Genomic DNA, 22511 nt, shown 5'->3' with positions numbered 1-22511 from the left:
CAAAGGCAAACTGCATTAAGGTTTCTGGCAGTCGGGTAGCACTTCACGTTTTAAGGACCACAGGCTAGGATTCAGTTACAACAGTAACTGTTTACAACATGCCACAAATACCCTGTTAGGAAACATAACAGCTCCAAACTGCTCTGTTCTGTGAAATATGTCAGCTGAGCTTAGCCAGGGTACAAGCCATGTTAAGTATTCTGCCCACCCTTGAAATCCAAATGTTCATGCCACCAAACCTGACTAACCTCTCACACACACTTCCCGGATAAGAACCTAAACATTGCTAGATTAATCTCTAAATTTCTGAGGGGGGGTGGAGGGGGGTAGATTTGTTGTTTCTTTGGTTTGGGGCTTTTTTGGTTTTGTTTGGCTTTTTAATTTTTTTTTAATTACAAATAAAAGTAGTGTTTACTGTTCTACATCATTTGCTTCTGTCCTTATAAAACAGGACATGTGAAAATCCAGAGGCAAATAAAAGTAGCTTCTCTTCAGGGATATGATATGAACTTCAATATACTTCTCCAAGTTACCTGTTACCTCTGACACCTCATTCAGAAAATCACTTCCCTCTTTTTAAGGAAAGAGCACTTACAGTAATAAGGAGATACTACCCTTGTTACAGCTTTAATTTAGTCTAATTGCCCAATTACAGCTGCTCCCATTTTCACAGGAGACTATATTATTTGAAGTATTCCTCTACCTACCAGTCTTTGCTGATATCAAGCAGGTACAGTGCAATTTATTTCAGATAAAGATGAAGAGAGAAACAAAGTAAAGCTTCCAGGAAAGAGCACAGCACGACTGTGTTTCCCCTCTGTGGCAAAATCTAGCAACTTCAAATACAAAATGGCACCAGAAACCATCTTTAAAAAACACACAAAGGTATAAGGAGGGAGAGGGAGAAAGAAAGATTAAAAAAAAAAAAAGTAGTAAAGGACTAGCAGTATTACAGCTGTATTTGGAATAAGGGACTACCCACAAAAAGAATGCAAGGTGAAAAGGACTATAGGGAATATGAGGTGCAAAGGGAAGACTGTAAAGTAAATTTCTCCCAGATATTTCCTCAAAGAGCATGGCAAATTCAGGAACAGATTCCACAGCAATTGTGCAATGCAACCCAAAAGAGCTAACTGTTGTCCCGGGATATTTATGATGCTTTATACAGGGAGACTATTATCCCTTGGAATAGACTACAGAAGAATCATTTTGCTACTTCACAGGTCCAAAGCTCTAAAAATCTGTGTTACACTTAGGAGAGTAAAAGTGAAGTATGCAGAAGTGATCAAAAGAGAACAGGCTGGGTTTATAGCCTGCAGGGGAAACAACTGATCATATATTCTTCCTATGACAAACAACTGAGAAAGTAATTGAGAGCCTAGCAGAAACCAATGTTGTTACCTCAGCATTATTGATTTTCGGCAGACATCTTAATCTAACACATGACAAAACTTTGGTCATTCCAGTAAGATATAGCTTTCAAGGAAAAATGATATTTATAAAGGTAGTTTATGGTTCAGTTAGAGATTCTTATGAAGTCAAGCTCAGGCTATAAAGAAATGGAAAGAAAAGGACTTCTTAAAACCAAAATAGATAGAAAGTTCGATTAAAAGGTGAAAATATGATTCAAGTACACTAAAGCAGAAGGATCTTCTGATGTTCAAAACACCAAAAGGAGGTAGTAAAAACATAACTTTAAAATACTGTACTGATTCTTATGAGAGCCTCATTCTTATTAAAAGGATGAATGCCACTGAAGACTCACAGGTCACCTGTTAGGCATTCTTTTAAAAATTTCTTGCAAAATTTACTAGAAATGTTCCCACTGCATATAGCAAAAGAAACTGAATTGTTTGCACGTGTATATATAAAAAATGAAGCCGTGACAGGATAAGAAGATAAAAGTCCATATAGTCCTTTGTTAACATTCAAACTTAAAGAAATACAACAATAATGTAAAAAAATTATTAATACATAGAACAAAACCTCATAAAATTACAACAAACATCTTAAAAAGAGATGTTGAGAGAAAAAAGTGAGAAAAGTGAGTGTGGCTTACAGCAATTACAAAGACTGCCTCTTCAATTAAAAACAAAAGGGGGGGGGGGAGGAGAAAAATAAAGGGAACATGGTATACAACTAAAACATTCCTTCCTACCTTGCCTCTATTTCCTCCTACAAGCAGCCTGCTCTTTAGAATTTCAGATACCATCCTCTGCACACCTTGCCCCCCTGTTTCCTGGGGATATCTGAGCCGTTCCCCCCACTACAGCTTTCAGCAGGCATGGGGTAATGCACCACTCATGAGTTTCAGGTGATAACACTAATTGGGCTCTCTCTTCAGCAGGTGTTTTCTATCTGCTAAAGTAAGTACTGCCTTCTTCCCAGCTGCATCATATTAGCAATCCACTGCTGATTAACACAGATTGCCCCTGCTCTGGTTTTTCCAACTGACAAATACTCTTCTAAGAATTCTTGCTTTTAAGTCCCAAAGATAACAGCCAAGCACAGTTTTTACATGCTTGTGACAAATTCTTACTTGTGAAATGAAATCTGACCTGGAGCTCTCTAGAAATCAGGCCTAGTGAGTTGGCCATTCATCATTCTTTAATATGCTTGGGGTAGGCTATCTAATAACAACCTAGTCCTGCACCTCTCCTGCCATCAGGCTGCTGCTGTTGCTTTTGTGCACTCCCGGGCAAATGCCCTTAAGGGAAGGGAAAAAGCACTCGCTTCCAAAAGTACTCTTTATTTTTGGTATCCATTTCATGGCTGGTATGAAACAAATCCAGCTTGCCGGGCTCTGACACAGATTTTTTCAGATGTCAAAGAAGAGAAGCAAAATATATAGGCATGGGAGAGCCTGGTTAATGAGGTGTCACAGCTATGGTTGATTGTTCACTGCTTCCTTAATTTTATTATTTGTATCAGAGTGACAAGGAGCAACATTTCTCACATTTTGTTTATGCACTATACAATTTAAGGCTTAAGTGGAGCAGCTTCTTGAGACTCACAGCAGGCTTTGTAAGTGAAGCAGAATGCTCCACTCAAGTTGTGTCTATTTCAATCACCTGGGGAATATTTGTAGGGGCAAATTAATGTTAAGCTTTATTCCTCAGTAATAAACACTATCCGTGCACTTGTTCCATGCGTGAGCTGGACTGTGACCTGGAAGGAGATCATTCAGAAATGTCTGACACCTGTTTTGAGGAATTCCTGCCTCTGATCCATGAACTTCAACTCCTTTGTCAGGAGAACTGCTTCTATCATTGGATCTGTCAAGCTGAGCCACTGACAAGCCATTTCACTGGGTCTCCCCCAGTCAAGCTCAATTTGAGTTTTACAGTCCTTGATACTTGTGGGATATTGTCATTGAAGCCATTAATGTATTTTGCACTGGGAATTATGCTGCCTGGCAAGGGCTATCTCTCCTCACAATATTTGTATGTCCAAAGCTCAACCTAGTCTTGTAATGAGATTGCAAAAAGTAGTCATATATATTCAAAATGTTGGCCTGTAAGCCAGTAAGGCCTGAAAATATTTACCAATATGTCAAAATGCTTCTAGCTGAAAACCGTTTCTAAACCATTCACTGTTTGCAAGTTTAATGGCTTAAGGCTTATGGGCTCATGAATCACCTGCTTTCTTAGCAGCAGCATTTGAAATGTTGATATCTTAGCCTTGAAATAGATGTGAAGGTACCACAGCCTTTACAAGCTGTTATGGAAAGACATACTTTAAAAGCTCCCACAAAAGAGTGACTGCAATAGAAGCAGCTGAGCAGGATGAAAGTAACTGAACCAACTTAGTTAAAGTCATTGTTCATGTCTGTGTTCCATTTCAGTGATTACCCTCCAGCTGGACAATGAATCATATTAAAGGAAGCTTTGCTACTTACAGTTCATCTGATAAAAAATCCAGATGACTTCAGAAGCAATGATGAGTATTTGGGAAACTATTAGTCTTATTTCAAATTACTGAATTCAACCAAAAAAAAAAAAAAAAAAGAGAGCAATTTCATTTACCACATTTTTTTTTTTTTTGTTATAAAAACGTACCATTCTAAAAACTCTAAGATTTTTAGCTTAGAAGATAAATGAACATTTATGGGGAAAAAATTGCTATAACAAATATGTCTGGAATGAGTATCTCTAAGGTCAAGTAGGTTATGCTGGGAAATGGCATACCCTGCTTTACAGAACTGCAAAATTAAAAGTTAAGCATAATACTAGAGAGATAACAGGGATGGAACAGACAAATACATAGCAAAACCAATTAGAAGAAATAAGAAATCTCAATTGTGAATAAAATAATAATTTCATGTACAGTCCTCTAAAATATACCATCAAGTGATTTATCGAGGTCTTGCAAGGGGATGTACACTGTGGACTGTAAAATTATAAAATATATACATTTTTCATCTACAACACCCAAGACAGATGAATGAACACATAAATAAGGTAAATAAGTTCTGTTTCAATTTTTTAAAGAAGATATTACAAAAATCTATTAAAATAGAATAAATAACTACAATTGAATGCTTATGGGTTCAGTTATTTGTGAATATCTTAAAAGGTAAGGAATTAATGGCCTGATGTCTTTTCTGAGTATCTGGCCCAATCTATGCACGCATTCATCCAGTGTCTGTGCAGAAAACTTGCAAATATGCCTCTTCCCTCCTATCCTCTTAAACCAGATTAAAATCCCAATCTGTATCAAACATTTCTCTGAGGATGGCTAAGATCAGGTCAGCCTCAGCTCTACAAACTTTTTGCTCCATCAATATAGATAAAAATTACTATTTTGCCTATCACTCAACCTGTAACTCTTCATTATCAACCCTCATTGCATTCCAAACCCTCACACTCAGCTATGCATAAACAAGCAGAAACATTTTGACATATTTTCAAGATTGTATTTTCATCTCCACAATTAAAAGGTTTGTCTAAGGTCTCATTACCTTGCTTACTACAACTTCTTCCCCCAGCTCTCATCTCATTCAAGTTCCATTCATCCAGAATTTCAACCCAACCAGCATTTTCAGCAATTAATCTAACCATAGGAATGCATGAATGCATTCTTCTTTGGTTTCTCCTTGTATTTGGGCTCTTACTCATTCTGCACTCATACTTGATGTAAACTTTCAAACAGCTCCAAACTTCATTTTCCTTCCTGTTGATAACTCCTTTAAACTTTGCTCTGATTTCTCCTCAGAAACTTGAGTTAGGCTACTGCCAAGCGCACAGCTCATTACAATCCAATTCCCTACACTTCCTGCCCATGACATGGTTTTACATTCACATTACAAGCTTTTGGGGACAAAGACAGCTGTCTTCTCTTTCAGCTGTACACAAGCATCAAACATTTTTTCCACTTTACTCACTAAACTACATACATGTAGCATTTACACTTGCTTTTCAACACTTTGGCATGATTTAGAGGACTGTGTAACAGCTATCCTCATTGTAAACAGAGGAGAACAATGTCTAGATAACTAAGACTTTAAGTAAGCAACATTTAAATGACACTTGAAGCCACACCACTGCAGCCTGAATGAAGCAGACACAACATGCAACTCCACTGAATGCTTTCCAGTGTCATAGGCCAATATAGTTTCATCAAATGTGTAGGGCAACAATACATGCAGGCCTTATTTCCTGTGGGTTGTGCTGTTCAAACATGCCTGTACACACTTCCTTTGGGACATCTGTGATACACAGTGATTTTCCACCACAGAGTGAGTATGATTTTAGAAAGAGTCATGTATACCCAGGCTGTTCACGCTGGACAGAGGCTGAAACACCCATAGATTTTACTTCTTTTTAGTGCAGCAGTAAGACTATCAGATGTTCACTACTCTTTACCACCACCTTGGAGCAGGCCACAAATGTAAGCAGTAAGACTATCAGATGTTCACTACTCTTTACCACCACCTTGGAACATCACCAATGACCCGGAAGGCACAGCCTGCCACAACAGGCTGAGTTCAGGTAGCTGACGCATGGAAGATTGAAGAGGGAAATAAAAACAAGAGCAGAAAAAAAAATGTAAATTATGAAGAGAGTGAAAGGGAAAACTTTATATACTCAAGGCGAGTCATTTAGCATTTTACAGTGGTGCCTCAGTTACCAGGCACAATTGGTCCATGTAAAAATAGTTGCAAATGAAAGGCAGAAACCCAGAAGTGAGATGACAGCCTTATCAGTAGGCTAACCCTCTGCCAATCCCATTTCTACAATAAGTCTACACAGATGACACCGAGGCAGATGGTGTGCAACATTCTCACATAGAAAAACACTCCTGGAAGGAAGGTTCCAGGAGAAGAACAGGCTATTTCATATATCAATTGCCCAGTGTCTGTAAAACCTTGAATAGATTATCTATATGGATAAAGTGAGGATTTGTACACCCTGAGGTCAGCCCCTATCCTGTCTGTCCTGCTCCATATGTTTTACAAATTAGATCATGTTCCTGCTCCAGCCTGAATATGCTTCCAAAACCCTCCTACCCTTTCTAGAATGCAGTCCAAGAGAGAAGGCACTTTCAGGCATGGCAAATATGCCTCCTGACTACAGCACTGGGAGCATTCCTGAGCTCCCATGAAATCTGTGCAACTGGACTGACCTTACAGATTTAGGGAGCAGTGAGGTTTGTACCCAAACCACTGCTCATATTATACCCAGTTTTTAATCTCTAGGTAGATTTCACCCTACTTAGCACAAGTAGTAGGCAGAAATCTACCAAAATGTTTAAATGCTCAGGTAGCCACAGCACACTGCAGGCACATATCTAATAAATATGTTAATCAAAGTTTTCTGTTCCATATATATCACAGAGGTAAGTAAACTGAAAATGCAAATGGCTCAAAGAAAAGCTGATGGCTCCATTCTGTCCAGCTGGAAGATTATAACTCTTCTAACCCCTCATGGGAGTTTGTCATCATATCATAGATATCTGAAAATTTACTTCCTTATCTAAAGGAAACATTGTCCAGTACAGTGATACAGTAAAACACCTGACACAGCCAGCAAAGGTAAACTATTACTGATTGACAGCTTGGGGGTGGAAGGAATTTCAGAAACACATTCAAGTATATTAGCAATTCAAGTCACCAATTCTCTTGGAGCTTTCAGAAACTTGACGTTCCCAGAGACATCCAAATGGGTCATCTCTTCGAGTCGACAGGTCAACACAGCACTGGAAGCTCGCCCTTGGCGTGTTCCATTGCAGAGAGCAACCCTCAGCTCCTCTCCCTCATGCTGCAGTTGTACAGAAGAATCACTAGATGGAGCCGCACCGTCACAAATCTGATTTATGGCCGCTGCAAGAACTGTTGCCTCCTACAGTTGTTTGGCCTAAAACTGACACGTTGCAGCACATGCTGATAACTCATCTTCTGAAAGACGGGATGAAATGCTCTCATTTACAAACGCAAAATGTACACAGAGAAAGTGACAAGACGCTGAATGAAAAAAGCCACCAAGAAACCAGCAACACTCACAGCTTTCAAAATCAAATAAATTTTAGAAGTGAACTGGAAGTTATTTTATCTGCCAAGACAGATCATATGTCTTACTTTGTTCTGCAAATCAGAAATCACAGCAGCCTCCCTAGTGAGTGGCATGATTAGTTGCTGCAAAACAAATACAAGAGCTCTGGGGGCAAGCTTTGTAAATAACCTCTAACACACTAAAAATGCAGTGATAGGCAAACACAATTCCCATAAATACCTTAGTGATATACTTAATCCCACACTTAAGATGTACTTTAAAAAGCACTAACACTGACTAAAACTGCACTGACATTTGTTTTGCTAGCATAGGGAAGTAGTTGACATGTTTTCATCCAAACCTACCAACACACTATTCATCTGCCTTTCTGAAGATAGAATATGTGCCAAAACGGAATTTTTACCGGCTTCCATCCTACATCTGTGGAGGCCAAGTTGCAACCCAATCCATTCCTATGTATTCCTAGTCTGTGCGCTACAGCACTAATTTAATCTCCCATAGAATGTCAAAATTATAGATCTCCATATTTTGCTTGTGTTTTCCAAGACCCAGATATTACCAATACTTCACAAAATGAAAACCGAATTCCCAGCCCATCTCCAAAAGGCACAGAAGCACAAAAAATTTAGGTTGACTTTAAAAAGATTACACAATCACTTGTTACTTATAAACCAACTCCCTCAGCAACAGATCTGGCCCGGGATGAGATCCCTCAACAAGGCAGAAGGGGGCTGAAACAGCAGTGGAGGAAACCAGGCCCCATTCCCCCTCCCTTGGAGAATCCTCCTTGACTCCTTTCACCTGGAGACTCACAGGTCACAAGACTAAAATTCCAAAATCTTACATGCATTTTGACGAGTAATTGCTCACGCCTCAGCTGCAAAGAAACCTGTGTTCTAGGGGAAGGAGAGAGCTCACTGCCTGGGCTAGTTGGAGTACCAAGCCTCTTACGAGCGTATTTCTGTGAAAAGCTCTATGACAGCCCGTACGAGCACACTTGGGTGTGTTCTAAAACGAAGACTGCAGTGAAGCTGTACCACAACCAGCCCCTGAGGAGGTGGTGGCACAAATCCCGGGCGCTGTGTCACTTTACGCACCACAGCCGAGTATGTCACCGAGAGGAAGGCGCACACCTCCCGCGGGTGACCCACGCTCTCGCCACCGCAGCCAGCCCAGGATCCGGCCCGCGGGCAGCCCCAGCCCCACCGGGCCGGGCCGGGCCGAGCCGAGCCGAGCCGAAGCCGGGCCCGGGCAGCGCGGCCCCGCCCTCGCGGCAGGCGGAGCGCCCGCACCGCCCCGCGGAACCCGGCGGCGCCGCTCCCCTCGCTGCCGGCTCCGAAATGCCGCTTCTCAGCGTGCCCAGGGAAGTGGCCGTGGGGACGGCGATGCTGGGGGTCGCCTTTGCCGCGGGTGTGCTTGCAGGTAAGCGGCGCCCCCCAGCCACACACACGGGACGTGAAGGCTGCGCCTACCCCGTGTCCGCCCCGGGGACGGGACGGGAAGCGCAGCGCCCGGCGGGTCCCTCCCAGGGCGGGCAGGAGTCCCGGGGGCGGTCAGGGAGCAGACCCCTTAGGGCTGCCGTGCGGGCAGAGATTTATTTTGCTGAGCTGCTGCAGTAAATAGAATGATGTTCTGAGAGCCCAAGCCGCTCCCTGTAATCCAGCTACCGCAGTGTGGGGCCGGGGACAAAGTCCAGCGAAAGCGAGAACACGCTCCCCGCCCGGTGCCCTGCCTGCGTTTGTTCGGCCAGCCCGGAAAGGCCGGGGTGTGGTCCTTGCGCACAGCATTGTTCTGGTGGCAGTTTCGCTTTCATCCCCCGGGGACACCGGAAGAACGAGCCCACGATCCAGGAGGGGAAGGAGACTGCTGTTGAGTTTGAAACGCGGGCACTTACTTAATCTTTGATTTAAGGCAAGTTGTTGAAATCATTTACATCTCGGCGTGATCGTCTATAAAATAGAAGCATTAATAGAAAATAAACCCCTCGAAATAAAAGCGTTCTGTCTAGCAGACAACTACCAGGAGATGTGGAAATGAATTTGTTGTTATTTCTTCAAAATAGTTAATCCATTTGGTAAAAGAAACATTGGGCATGAAAGCTGCAGTCAGTTCTGTATTTGAGCAGACATGTACTGAAACTTCAGCTGTCAGCGCCTACTTTGTCTGCATACTGGTTCCATGCTAAACAAGGCATTTTGCAATACCACATTTCCCCAGGCTGGAAGGCAGGACAGCATCATGAGGAGAGCACAGGGTTTGAGAAGACACATCAGCTGATGGAGCTAAAACCCAGTGGCCTCTATTCATCTGCAAAAGAAGGCCCACAGACTAAGAACATTGTGCACCTCATTCATTTATCTCTCTTTAAACTTGCCCTTTGAGTTTTGATGGGGTTACTTTTCCTGTAAGATTATGGCAGTTTGTAACCATCACATTGGCCACTGAAAAACACAGTACTAAAGCCTTTCCCTTTCAGCGTCTGGAGGCCTGGAATGGACATCTTAGAGACTAAAAAGGAGAAGGGAAAAAAAATTATAGTCCACCTGGTTGTCCAGCTATGTTGCATTTTCCATTTTCATGGCTGTTTTAGAGCAGAGAACTTTTTAACCTTTGGTAATACTTCAATATTTACTTTATTTAAAATGGCAATAACTGAAAAGTGTAGAAGTTCTTATTACGTATTTCTTGGTAGGTAAAAGATACCCTTCTTTCATTTTTGGGACCCCAAGTGGTAAGATGGGAAAAAATAGTCCTCTCCGGCGATACTTACTGGATCACTCCTTGCGGGAACATCCAATTCTCAAGAAGCTGCGTCTGGTCAGTATCACCCACAGCCTGTCCTGAGCTGCTGGGATCCTGGTCACATCTCCCTCCTCCCTCTCATTTGCATACCCACTAGAGGGGTTTTTTAAACTGGTAATACCCAGACTCTTCTATGTTCAGGGCTACCTACATGACTATTTAATAGTATTGGCATACATTGTAGACATGTCTTTCTATCCTCGGCTCCCAAGGCCACGTGTCAGGGCTGCACTTGATTTGGACTTGAACAAATGACTTTTGTTCACTTTGGTTGGCATGTAAGGAACCTGTAGCTCAGAGAAGTGATGCCTTCCATCAGGCTGCAGTGTCAGAGATGAGATGAGATATTCTGAGTCAGGTTTGAGTCATTTCAGGTGAGACAAACTGTTCTTGTATAAAAGAAATTAAATGCTAACTGCTGGAACAGGTTGGTTGGAACGATCCCTATCAGAAGACAGAAAATAGGAAGATACGCTTTCCCTTCAATGGTCATGGCACAACCCTGCTTCTCCCATTGCCCATTCCTCAGTGCCAAGAGCCCTTCCACCCTGGCATGGGCACACATGCTCCAAGTTTGTATTCTGTAGCCCAGACTACGTGGTCTGACCTTTGGCAGACACAAACCTAGCAGTTCATTAAAGCATTCTACACATCTTAAAGGAAGTGCATCTGTTCGCACAAATTCACAGAAATAAAGGACTTTCACAGTCAGAGTTCCTCTACGATTCTTCATTTAGTTACAAATATTGCTGCATTTGCCACAGCCATGGTAATATCCTCTGCTTATGACACACATAACATCCTCCTTACTTATAGTTAAATTCACGCCAATTTCTGGCTCATAGATGGCTCCATCTAGCTCCATCCACAAAGCAGTCTAAAATGAGAAGACAGAGGTGTCTGTTTTTCCTGGAGTTTCACTGTGTTTTTTTCTTTAGGATATTGGTAGGTTGGTTTTTGTTTGATGTGATATGTTTGGATTTTTCCCTTTCCTAGCTCACTGCTGATCATCCCCATGGCAGAATGATGGTGTCCTGTGAGGAGGCTCAGCTTATGGCAAATTTGGCCAAACTCATTAAAGCCAAGAAAGTTATTGAAATAGGTAAGAGTGTCACTTTGTAATAAAATAAAACTCTTGACTCTCACTCTCCAAATACAGCCATGTTCAACATAAAATATCCAAATACAGGTAGGTACTGCAGAACTGTCAGCAAGCAGGTGGGCAAACTACAGCATGAAAAGGAGTGTCTGATTTGCACTTGGTTGCCACTTTGTCTAACTGTGCATTAAATAGTTCTGACATCAGGATGGATGGCTCATCCATTCTGAGGCAATCTGAAAAACTGAGCTAAATGGATCTCTTGAGTCTTCAACAGTTGCAGGACAGGGTGTATTCTGGCCTTCCTGTACCATTTTCTTGCTAGAAGAAGAGATTTTGCAGCACAGGCCCTGTATCAAATCCACTTTGCTTGAATACCTATATTACCAGGATGTCCTAAAAGACAGGCTGACACTGAGCAGCCAGGTATGGGTTCCCACCATCTTCATTCTTGGCCTGGCTGTTACAATTCCCTGGTATTTTGCTGCCCATCCAGTCTCTCTAGGTTACACATTCAAGACCAGACTCCGCTTTGTCTGGCCATGAGCCTTTTGGAAAAAGCTAACATTGAAGTTTGCTAAAAAAAAAAAAACTTCTTCTCAACCTACCATTACATTAAAATGGAAGGAAAAATGAAAAATCTTTACTGTCTATTAACAAATTACCATCCTTGATTCCTTTGGGGATTTTATTCCTGAAGAGAGCCCTGTAACCCTTTTTCCACAATACAGTAAGTGTTGATGTCTCTTATGGTTTTCCTAGGTGTGTTCACAGGTTACAATGCCGTGAGTATGGCACTTCTCCTGCCAGATGATGGCCGAGTTATTGCCTGTGATATAAATGAGGACTATGCCAAAATCGGAAGGCCGCTGTGGAAGGAGGTAAGCAGCATCTCCTGTACACAATGGGGACAGCTACGTTTACATGTGAAGAGATCTTGTTGTTTTAGACTTGCAAATTCACACAGAAATATTCTTAACATTAAAGGAGGCTGATAGAGTTCTGTTTGGGAAGAAAAATAAGTGGTGTTTGGAATCCAGAAATAATAGGAAAGCTATCTGAACCCCAGTCACTCCCTGAATACAGCCTACTAACAGCCTACCATTAACACTGTTCTTTTTCATCTTAGGCAGGAGTAGAGCATAAAATTGACCTGCGGATTAAGCCAGCAATTCAAACACTTGGTAAGTAACCTGAAATAACAGATTGTTTCCCCTTCCCTAGAAATAGAAGAGGGATGCAATAGTGATGAAATTTAAGACCAAATATGGTTGTGAATGTGATCCCTTTTGCTAATAGGGAGGCAGCTTCTCTTGTATTAAAAAGTAAAAATCTTTAAGAGTTCACAGTTTTCCTGCCTACTAGTAGGGAGGAAGAAAATGCTTGTCCTGTGTTGTGGGCTGTACTGGCCACTCACCTGTCCTGTCCATCACTTTGTTTAATTTATCAAATACTATGCTGCTTCTGGAAAGCTGAATAAAACAGACTAACCAAACAAAGCCAAATTTCTCTTAGCATTGTCCATTCTAAGCAAGTATTCCTTTGTTAAGAAAGGGAGAGTTCCCTGAAAGGGCTGAGATGCAGAAAAAATTCAGAAGCCAATATATACTGACCAGATGCAGCTTCTTGAGAATTGGATGTTCCCGCAAGGAGTGATCCAGTAGGTATCACCAGAGAGGACTATTTTTTCCCATCTTACCACTCGGGCTCCCAAAAATAAAAGAAGGGTATCTTTTAGGCTGAATTGTGTTCAGAGTAGTTCAAATTTAGGACGTGCCAAAAGCATGCAAGGCCATTAGTGAGGCAATGACTTCTCTTATTCAGGGAAAGAGAAAATGTGAGGCAGAGGAAATACTAATATATGTTCTGAAAATACAATAAATTTTCTAGGATTGCTGGATGCAGAAGATTTCCAGCAAAGGTATTTACTGGATCCACACCTGATAACCTTGTATTACTTTCAAATCCATCCTTTCTGAAGAGGCAAATACAGGCAGTTAGTTGGTATGCACACTCCTTAAAGTCTGTCAAAGCAATGCTTTGTCCAGGCATTGCTTCAGACAGAATGATGATCTGCTGACAGAGGCTAAGGGCGAGTCAGAGGGATGTCAGAGGAGACCTTCAGAGACAGAAATCACCTCCTCTGAAACTGGCAATTTGGAATTCTCAGTCAAGAAATCTGTTTAGGAGAACTTAAAACTGAATTCTACTTGACTTGGCCCAGAGAGGGACTACTTACAGCAGTTTTTTGCTGCAAATATCTCTGACAGGATTGTTCATGACCTCTGTCATGGCCCTTGATCTGCAAGCAAAGATTAGCTTTTAGAACCTGTTCATAAAGTGAGAAAAATTCTAATCCACTCAAGAAAACAGTTCTCAGCTGAAAAAATGCTGAAGGTGTAGAGTATGTCCAGTTTCAAAGTGCTTGACTTGTTTTTGCTGTCCCTTTCAGCAGTCCCAGCTGGATCCTTCAGGTTTGGAGCTACTCCACAAACTCCTAAGCATGCAGACCTCAGTAACTGTGTTTTATGGCATACATAATGTCTAGATTGGTTTCTGTGGGATAAGCTTTTCTAGTAATTACCTGTGAAGGAATAGGCTGCCTGGTCAAGGCAGCAGAAAACATTTAATGAGAGCTTTGACACAAACGGATTACTTCCTCCTACACAGCACTAACCAGGGTATAACAATTCACTGTGTTGCTCATCTAGATGAACTGTTGGCCAATGGAGAAGCTGAAACCTTTGACTTCGCTTTCATTGATGCCGATAAAGAAAGCTACAATGAGTACTATGAAAAATGCTTTCACCTCATAAAGAAAGGGGGAATAATAGCTATTGATAATGTAAGTACTGCAGTTCTGATGGTAATGCACAGGCAGTTACACATAACACAATCAAAAAGAAAATTCAACATAAACTCTTTAAGTAAGCTATATAAAACACTAACAGAAATCATAGAATTTTTTTTGTTATTCATTACAGAGAATGCTCTGTATTATTCTTGTTTGTCTTGTAGGCTATGTACAGTACTGACACAAGATCAAAAGTAGCACTTGTAAACAGTAACTATTAATAAGTTATCAATTAACTACTATTACAAGAAAAAAAGGATATTAAACTTATTTTGGCTTCAAATCTACAGTACAATTAGCAAGGCCTGTGGACTCTCAGTCCCACTTACTTTTGAGAGTTCCATGTCAGAGACCATTAAGATGTCTGAAATACAACAAATAATATCAATCTCTAAGAAATGCACAGGAACTTTTCCAAAGCTTCCTTTGTGGTCCAAGGACCATATTAGAATGAAGGAGGTGCATCACATTTCTTTTTTCAATAGGTCTTTTGGAATGGAAAGGTGCTAAAACCAAGGAAGGATGACTTGGCAGCGCAGAGTATCCACCGCCTCAATGAGAAGCTTCTCAGAGATGCACGTGTCAATATCAGCATGCTCCCAGTGGGAGATGGAGTCACATTAGCATTCAAGTTGTAACTCGAGGAAGCCCAGCAGATGGGAAATATCAATCAAATCATCAGGAAAAATGGAGGTGGAACAGTATAAAAAATTCAATTTAACCTATATCTCCACTGGATAGCATAGCCTGGGAAAGTAGACTTTAGGAGCAGCTGGACCCTAAGGGCAACTAAGTAGAGAAAAGAGATTTATTATGAGATCTTCTATGGTTTCTTACTTTAATTGTAATAAAGGAAATAAACTTATATGAAATTGTCCTTGTAAGACAGTGGTTGAAAAACTCCTCCTGTATAGATTATCCAAGTGCCTCAATGCAACAAAGTAATTTTCTGTCCTAGAAGAGCCTCTTGAGCAGTGGAATAATCAGTCAGTACCATCAAAAGGAAAAGAAGTGCAGTTTATTAATGTTTATAGCCATAATAGAAAAATGGATTTTTAATGAAATGACATCAAGGAGATTGCTAGCCTTCCCAGACTAAAAATATTCTAAGTCGTTCCTTATCTTTGAAGGATACTACAGAACAAGCCTCAAAAAAAAACGTTGCTGAAAAAAAGAGTTGCTTTTAAAAGCTTGCCAAAGGACAAACAGTATTCACAATACGGTAACTATTCTCTAAAACCTTTTTGCACCAGAACTGGATTTCTTTAGCCTAGGTAACAGTACAGATAGATTTATTTTTTTTTTTTTTTAAGTCAGTATGAGGAAAAGCAAATGGGCAAGAAGTAAAGCAAAACGATTCTGCCTCTTTCCTGTGTCACTCCCCCTTGCCCCCTCAAAGAAGTAACTTGCTAGATGCTTGTTTCCTAGAAAGATGCAAGCACAGAGCATTGGTGGCAAGCCTACAGAAGGATCCTGATTGTATGAGGATGCAATACAGCTGTGAACTGCCTGTTCAAACAGAGATTCCCTTCCCTAGGCAGCACGTAACAAAATTTCAGCCCACGATTCTTTAGTACAGATAAAAATTGATTAAATAAGGAACTGAAAGTAGGATTTTACAGGCAAAAGCTTCACTGGTAACTCTTTTGGGGGACTGATAACACTGTGTATCATATGTATAGAGGAATGTTCAGTTTTGTTGACATCCTGAAGGGAAGCTCTATCAGAACTAAGAGAATACTTTGTCCATTTGCTTAAACAGTGTACTTGAATGACTTGAGACACTGGGGGACAAAGATTCCTTGTCTCAGAATGTTTAGGACTGTCTGCTTGGCTCATATTTTGAAATTTCAGCTGACTGGCTTGGGTTCTGGTAAGGGGCAAAGTTCAGAGCATGGCTCTTGCCTGTCTCAGACACTTGCCATAGCATACTGCGGTGGAGAGCAATGAAGGAAGGAAGCATTGCCTGATGGCTTCAGAGTAGGGTTATGACTGAGGAGATCTCAATTCTATTTCTGTCACTTCCACTTCAAACCCTGATTCAGCAAAGCATATCAGGATCTGCTTAATTGAGGACTGGCTGCAAAATCCATGTCTGGGAGAAGGCCAGGACAAGGTGCGTGTTGCCCTTAAAGGAGAATTTAAACAGGGTATGAAGTTTGCCCAATTTGTTTTCTGAGTACAGATTTACCCTCAGAACTTCAAACCTCTGCACTCCTCAAATTTCTTCTCTGCATAAAAGAAATGATACCTTATTAAATTCTTAGTAGCTATAACAGCCCTCAGATGGAGTGGCTAAAGGAGGGTACAGGATCATTACACTTCTGCATGCAGAGCTTCTGGCCATGTTCTACTTTACAGTTTTACTTTGTCAGTACATACCAAAAGAATCCTAAGGGTTAAAAACACAAAATGGGACACTTTAACAGCAAGGGTATCTTCTCAAATTTTCCTGCTTTCAGAGGCTAACAGCTGATAAACTTGTGCAAGCTAGAAGCTGTTAAGAATACATACCCTGCCCTAAAAGTACCATGGTGGCCTTTCCCCGACATGGAGAAGTCATTGGAAGTCATCAATCACAGACTGCAACCCTTTTACTATATTTTCCAGGTTGCAAGAATCCTCCCAGTGAAGCTGAGCCAAAAATGGGCAAGCATCATGAGTATTTTTGCAAGAAACTAGAGTTTAGCAACATTCAAAAGCAGATACAAGCACTCATAGTTGAATAATTTAAAAATAACTATTCTTTCTGTGGTGGGAACTAGCAAAGTCCCCATTACCTATGCTGGAGGAAGACCTAACAAGTGCTTGAGGCTAAAACCATGTGCAGCAGCCAGCTATCATTTTGCCTCTGCTTTGGGCTCTGTTCCATTTTAAATATGCAGATCATAATGTGAGTATTTCATCAAACCTGTCTCCATCCTGATCACCTAATTACCATTAGAAAGAATAGCAATGTGTCCCTAAACTATAGATTGATGAGCCATCTGTAAGTGGAAACAAAGAGCAGAAGGAAGCTTAATTGAATCAAATATTTAGAATACATTACTCTATCTTGTAGTTACTCAGAAACTGGCCTTCTCTTCAGGCTTCTGTCCTGCACATCTGGAATTCATCACTGCTAACTGCATTTGATCCTTCACCCTTACTATGAAATGACTGCTGATAATATATAATCATGGTTTAATTTGAGTGCCGAATTGGCTATGGGGAATTTGTGGGGCAATGAGAATTTAGACTTCCATTAGCTGATGAGAATGGGCCACCCACTAACACAATGCCAAGTCTTTTTCTCTCTCTAATGGAGGCACCAGGTCTGGAACTCGTGGGTCTGCTCGCCCCTCTCAGGCAATGCACCTGCCTGAGCTACTGCTCACACAGTAGAGGCTCAGGATCTTCTGCCCCAGGAGAAGAGCTGACCCAGGGGCACAGCTGCTGCCCAAACCCTCCCAGCCCAGCTGTTCCTGCAATACCAACATCTCTTCTGCTTGCAAGAGAGGATCCCAGCCAACACAGGTGACAAATGTACAGCTGGGACTTGCTCAGAAGAAAATGGGGCTGAAGGATGGGTCATTAACAGAAAAGAATGACAACAACAATGAAAAAAAATAATTCCCCCTAGTGTGGTAACTCCCAGAAGCCACCATGAGATAAAGCATGTAATCCTAGCTGCTGGTTAGGTATCTGAGTCCCTGCTCCAAAGACACACATTCAAAATTGTATGGTATGATCTTTAAACAGAAGGGAACTGAAGACTTTAAGAGTAGGCTTTGCATCTCCACTAGCTAATTAAATGAGCAGGACTGAGACTAAATGCTCAGAAATCTAGAGAGAAGGCTACCCCAAAAAAACCAGCTCATTGTCCAAGGGTAGACACAGGGCTCAAGGCTTGGTTCTGCATTTTCAATGCTGCAGCTTTTAACCCTGCTGGGACATTGGGGGATGATGCAGGGAGTATCTGCAGTCTCTCATGTTACTAAAGAAAGCAATGGCCTAAAGACAAACTGGGCTACTGAGTGTAACATAACTTTCAGGCATTTCCTGAACCTCTGACACCACTGTCAGTCCTTCTTTTAACAAACTCAAGTGTTTTTAATCAGCAGCTGTGTGGGGCTTAGTTGCTAGCTGGGCTTAACCACAACACCCTACTAGCTGAGATGAATACAGCTTGGTTTTATCCATCCCATCTGCTGGAAGTGCAGAGGTCTCCTCCACTGGAGAAGGTGACTGTGCTGGGTGGCTCCATCCCTTCTTCCACAGGACATCCAGACCAACACAGTAGAATAACTTAAAGCACCCCACACACAAACAATCTGGGCCCATTTCTGCATGGTTTGCAGCACATTTGATTTTAATGCTCATTCCATTTTAATGGGAGAGGGAGCACTATCATGGCCTTCCCAGAATGAAAATGTGGGAATCACAAATACAACAAGAAGCGTCTTTTGGGAAGGGATTGCTGATGACATCCCAAACAAGTACTGAGTGAGAGAATGACAAAGCTGATTTTTCCCTCTGTGCACACCTAAGAGCTGCAAATGAGCATTTCCTGCCACAGTGAGCACTGAAGTTTCTTCAGAGAAGCTTAAAGAAATTCTTTTGTTTCCTAACTCATCACTTGCTCTGCTCTCTGGTCTGCTGAGCCTTTTCCCGGGGCTGTGGCGTTTCTCTGCTGCTGCATATTGTGCCGGTGATCTGCACTAGATGAAAAGGCTCTGCCCAAATATAAAGCATTACCTCTGCATAATTCTAATCACACAAAATTGGCCTCATGCATTTGCAGCTACTCGTGGTTTCTAAGTCACCTGTTTTATAATAATTTCTGAAGCAATGTTTTGAAAAAGGAAATGAACAAACATAAAACCTGCAAAAGAGGGAAATGAATGGGAGATTTCAGACAAGTTATTTATCTTCCTTTTTGGCTCAGTGCAATACTGTAGGGATAAGCACATAACTAGCTGCTTTAATATTTACTCTGATTATAAGAAAAATAAACATTGATGATAAGTCACTGCTTTCCAGGATTAGATTTCATATTTTAAAGACTGCTTTAAATTAATGCAGAAGCAAACATTATCTTTTCTTTTTATTCATATATTTCCCTAATGAGTTCCAAGCAAATTGTGCCTACTTATATTTTATGATTTTAAATAATTAAAACATTTTATGGAGGCAACTAAAATTCTCCCCAGAGTTAGCAGAAAGATTATTGATTGAACAGATCTCAGGCTACAAGGAAAAAATTATTATTTAGTTTAAAAGCTCATAATTTTATTCCTATTCACCTACTAAAAAACCAAGAGACTGTGCATTTTTCCAGCAACCTTTTGAGTTATGCTGGGGTAGGGACTTGGGTTATGTTGGTGAGATGAAAGTAGTAACTTTTTGACATCATGAAATTAGATTTCAGAAGATAGTTAATGAGAAAGTGTTATTGCTGCTGTCACAAGTAAATGCAATGCCTAAATACTGCGCACCCACGCAACACCACAGCATTCATTACCCAAGAAAAGCCGTACTGTACATTCACAGCACCAAGCATTTTAATCAAATCCACAAATACAAAACATCAACAGCAGAAATGCACTCTCAGAGAGGGCTGGTTCACAGGATACCCAGGCTGTCATGTCATGTGGCATGGCCAGAGAAGTCCATAGGGTTATGGCCCAGATGTTACTGTCCTGTGGTACAACAGCCAAACACCCAGCAACAGAAAAGGGGGATTCTTCCAGCATGAAAAGAAAAGCAAACAAGCCACAAAAAAAGAACCAAATCTAAAAGAGACAAATACATTTTAAAACTGGTGCAAAGAAACCTTCACAATAAGGGAAATGGATGCCTGCAAATTCAAATAGAAATAACAGCTGCAGGTAAAATTTAGGCTTATTTTTAAGGAACCTTATGCTTGTCCATGATGTCACCTTGTATCTTTTGCTGTGTGGGGTTTTCGGAAGCAAACATTAGGTATTTACTTTTAAAGGTAACCAAAGCATGTAACTCCTTGGAATAGCAAAAAAAATCCCAAACCAACCAACCAAAAGAAAGCAACCAACCAACCAGAAAAGACCCAAAACACCTACAATACTTAGCTCAAAAATGCTGATTCTGAGCATTATTTTTACCCTGCATTCCATGTCCGACCCTTTTTCTTGCTACAGTGACATTCACACAGGCTGTGGCTCACAGCTCTCAATGTTTACTCCATAAGGTATGTATTTTTCCATCTGCCGGCCAGAAGCCAGTGCTGCAGATATCTGCTACAAATCAAAACCTGGAAAGCCGAGGAGCAGAAACATCTGCAATAAGCACAACTGGAAAGCTTTGTCAGACAACAATGGACACCTTTGGATTCAAGGAGAGCTGTAAAGACTACATGGGGTCAGGGAGGGAGTGGGCAGTGAGATCTCTCTGCTGCTCTATGTGGAGGGACACATATCTGTCTCCACCTCTGGCAATGTTCAGCTCCACAGAGGTGAAAAAGGGTCCCTCAGGTGCCCTCACCAGCTTCCACCCAGCTACCAATGTATCCTCAGCTTCCTGGGCACATCAGCAGAGTTTGGGCATGTCATTTCCAGTGTCACCTTCAACATCCTCCAGCCATCTAAATGTCAGCTGTGTAAAATGCTCTCCCAAGACACTTAATCCATCTTTTCTGTATAGTGTAATTAGTGGGGTCATTCCAAAGCAGAAAGCCACAGTTAACTGTGCAACTACTGTGCCACCATGCATTATATCAAAGAGATTAATACAACCTGAAAGAAAAAGCAGAGCCCTCCATGGTTTTCTTTAAGCAGCAGATTATGCTGCTAGATTGTGTTCCAGTGAGCCTCAAACCATCCCCAGTGAAGAGAAGCATTAATTCACTATCAAAGTACAATTACAAAACAAAACACACTAGGTCAAAATCCTGACAAAATATTCCTGTACAAAAATCTGGAGTTTCTCCACAGATGTTTAGAGCCAGCTTCTATATCACCACCTCTGGGTCTTCCCCCAGCTATTGTGGATTTTCGGCACAGTCGTTTCTTGGGAGCTATTCCCACCAACAGGCAGTAGTCCCTCTCCTCAGATCAGGAGGACTATCAAGACCTCATAAGGTGTCCTGCAGAATATCTGTGCCACAGCACCCAAGCTGAGCTCCCTTGGCCCTGTCCAGGACTGCTGCATGGGATCAGACCATCCTCACAGTTCTGATCCAAGATACCACTGAAGACTAACTCAAAGGAGGCAAAAGCACAGACAGACACATTTAATCAACACCCACAGACCCAGCACTTAAATTCCTTCTGTCATTATAGAAAGTGTCTCAGGTACTATCAAGCCCATCTCACACCCCTCTCTCATGCAGCTTTGGTTACTGTGATTGCTGCTACCGAGTTTTCCTTTCTTGGTTTTCAATGTTGTCACTCACCATAGATTGAGTCACCCTTTAGCTTAAGCTTAAGTTCAAGTGTATATTTAAACTTCCAGACACAGACTATGGTAAACTCTTAATGAATACTTTAGATGTGCAGAAGACAGGATCTGCCTGCCTGATGACCCAAGGAACCATTTATGGCCATCTCTACATAAACTACACTAAGCTACATGATTAAGGCTGCAAAACTAAGCACTGCCTATGTTGCAAAAGAGTCATCAAACTTGCACAAGCAATCAATTTTGACAGCCCCTACTACATGTAAGCATTATACTATAGATTTTAATTTTATGATCAAACATTTCTGCATTCAACCTGTGATGCAGTCCTTCCTGACTTTATTGGGTTTCATATTACTTTTTTTGCCTTCAGGCTAATAAACTGAGACAGGAAAATAGCTGGCTTTTGGCAGTCTGTGCCAGTGGAGGATTCCTAGATCTCAGAAGGGCCAAGCAGCTTTGTGCTGTGGCCACAATTCTCTAGCAAAAGAAGTAGACAAAATCAGGGAATCACCAGGACAAGTTACAACTGCCTTTTCTGTGTTTAAGTATCTTAATTTTCTGCTTTGGGTTTATCTTACTTCATAAAAGAACATTAGAATATGACAGCTGCAGCAACACAATCATTTCAGCTAACTCCTTATACTTTTTCTCCGGGGGAATAAAGGCTGTAAGTCAAAGGAAAGGAAAACTGAGGAGAAGTACCAACAGGTTTCCCCCAGTTATCCTGTAAAGTATTAAACTTAGAGCCTTTCTTCTTCTGGAAAGTTCACATTTTGAATGCTTTTCTGCTCCTCAGCTGTTCTCCCCCTTGCTGCTCTGCAGGCTG

General features: G+C 41.4%; 1 protein-coding gene across 1 annotated transcript; it reads left to right on the top strand.

Annotated features, from left to right (window-relative positions):
* Window positions 1–8805: 8805 nt before the first annotated feature.
* Window positions 8806–15150, top strand: COMTD1 (catechol-O-methyltransferase domain containing 1). The gene is made up of 7 exons (XM_063163842.1): window positions 8806–8933; window positions 10204–10328; window positions 11310–11415; window positions 12175–12293; window positions 12542–12596; window positions 14124–14257; window positions 14752–15150. The coding sequence occupies exons 1-7, from the start codon at window positions 8852–8854 to the stop codon at window positions 14902–14904; spliced, it is 774 nt and encodes a 257-aa protein (XP_063019912.1). The 5' UTR covers window positions 8806–8851; the 3' UTR covers window positions 14905–15150.
* The last annotated feature ends 7361 nt before the right edge of the window (window positions 15151–22511 follow it).

This window comes from Melospiza melodia, chromosome 9 (genome assembly GCF_035770615.1).
Source record: "Melospiza melodia melodia isolate bMelMel2 chromosome 9, bMelMel2.pri, whole genome shotgun sequence".
Taxonomy (NCBI): Eukaryota; Metazoa; Chordata; class Aves; order Passeriformes; family Passerellidae; genus Melospiza; species Melospiza melodia.
The sequence above is the reverse complement of the archived record's forward strand: the minus strand, read 5'-3'. Positions and strand labels throughout refer to the sequence as shown.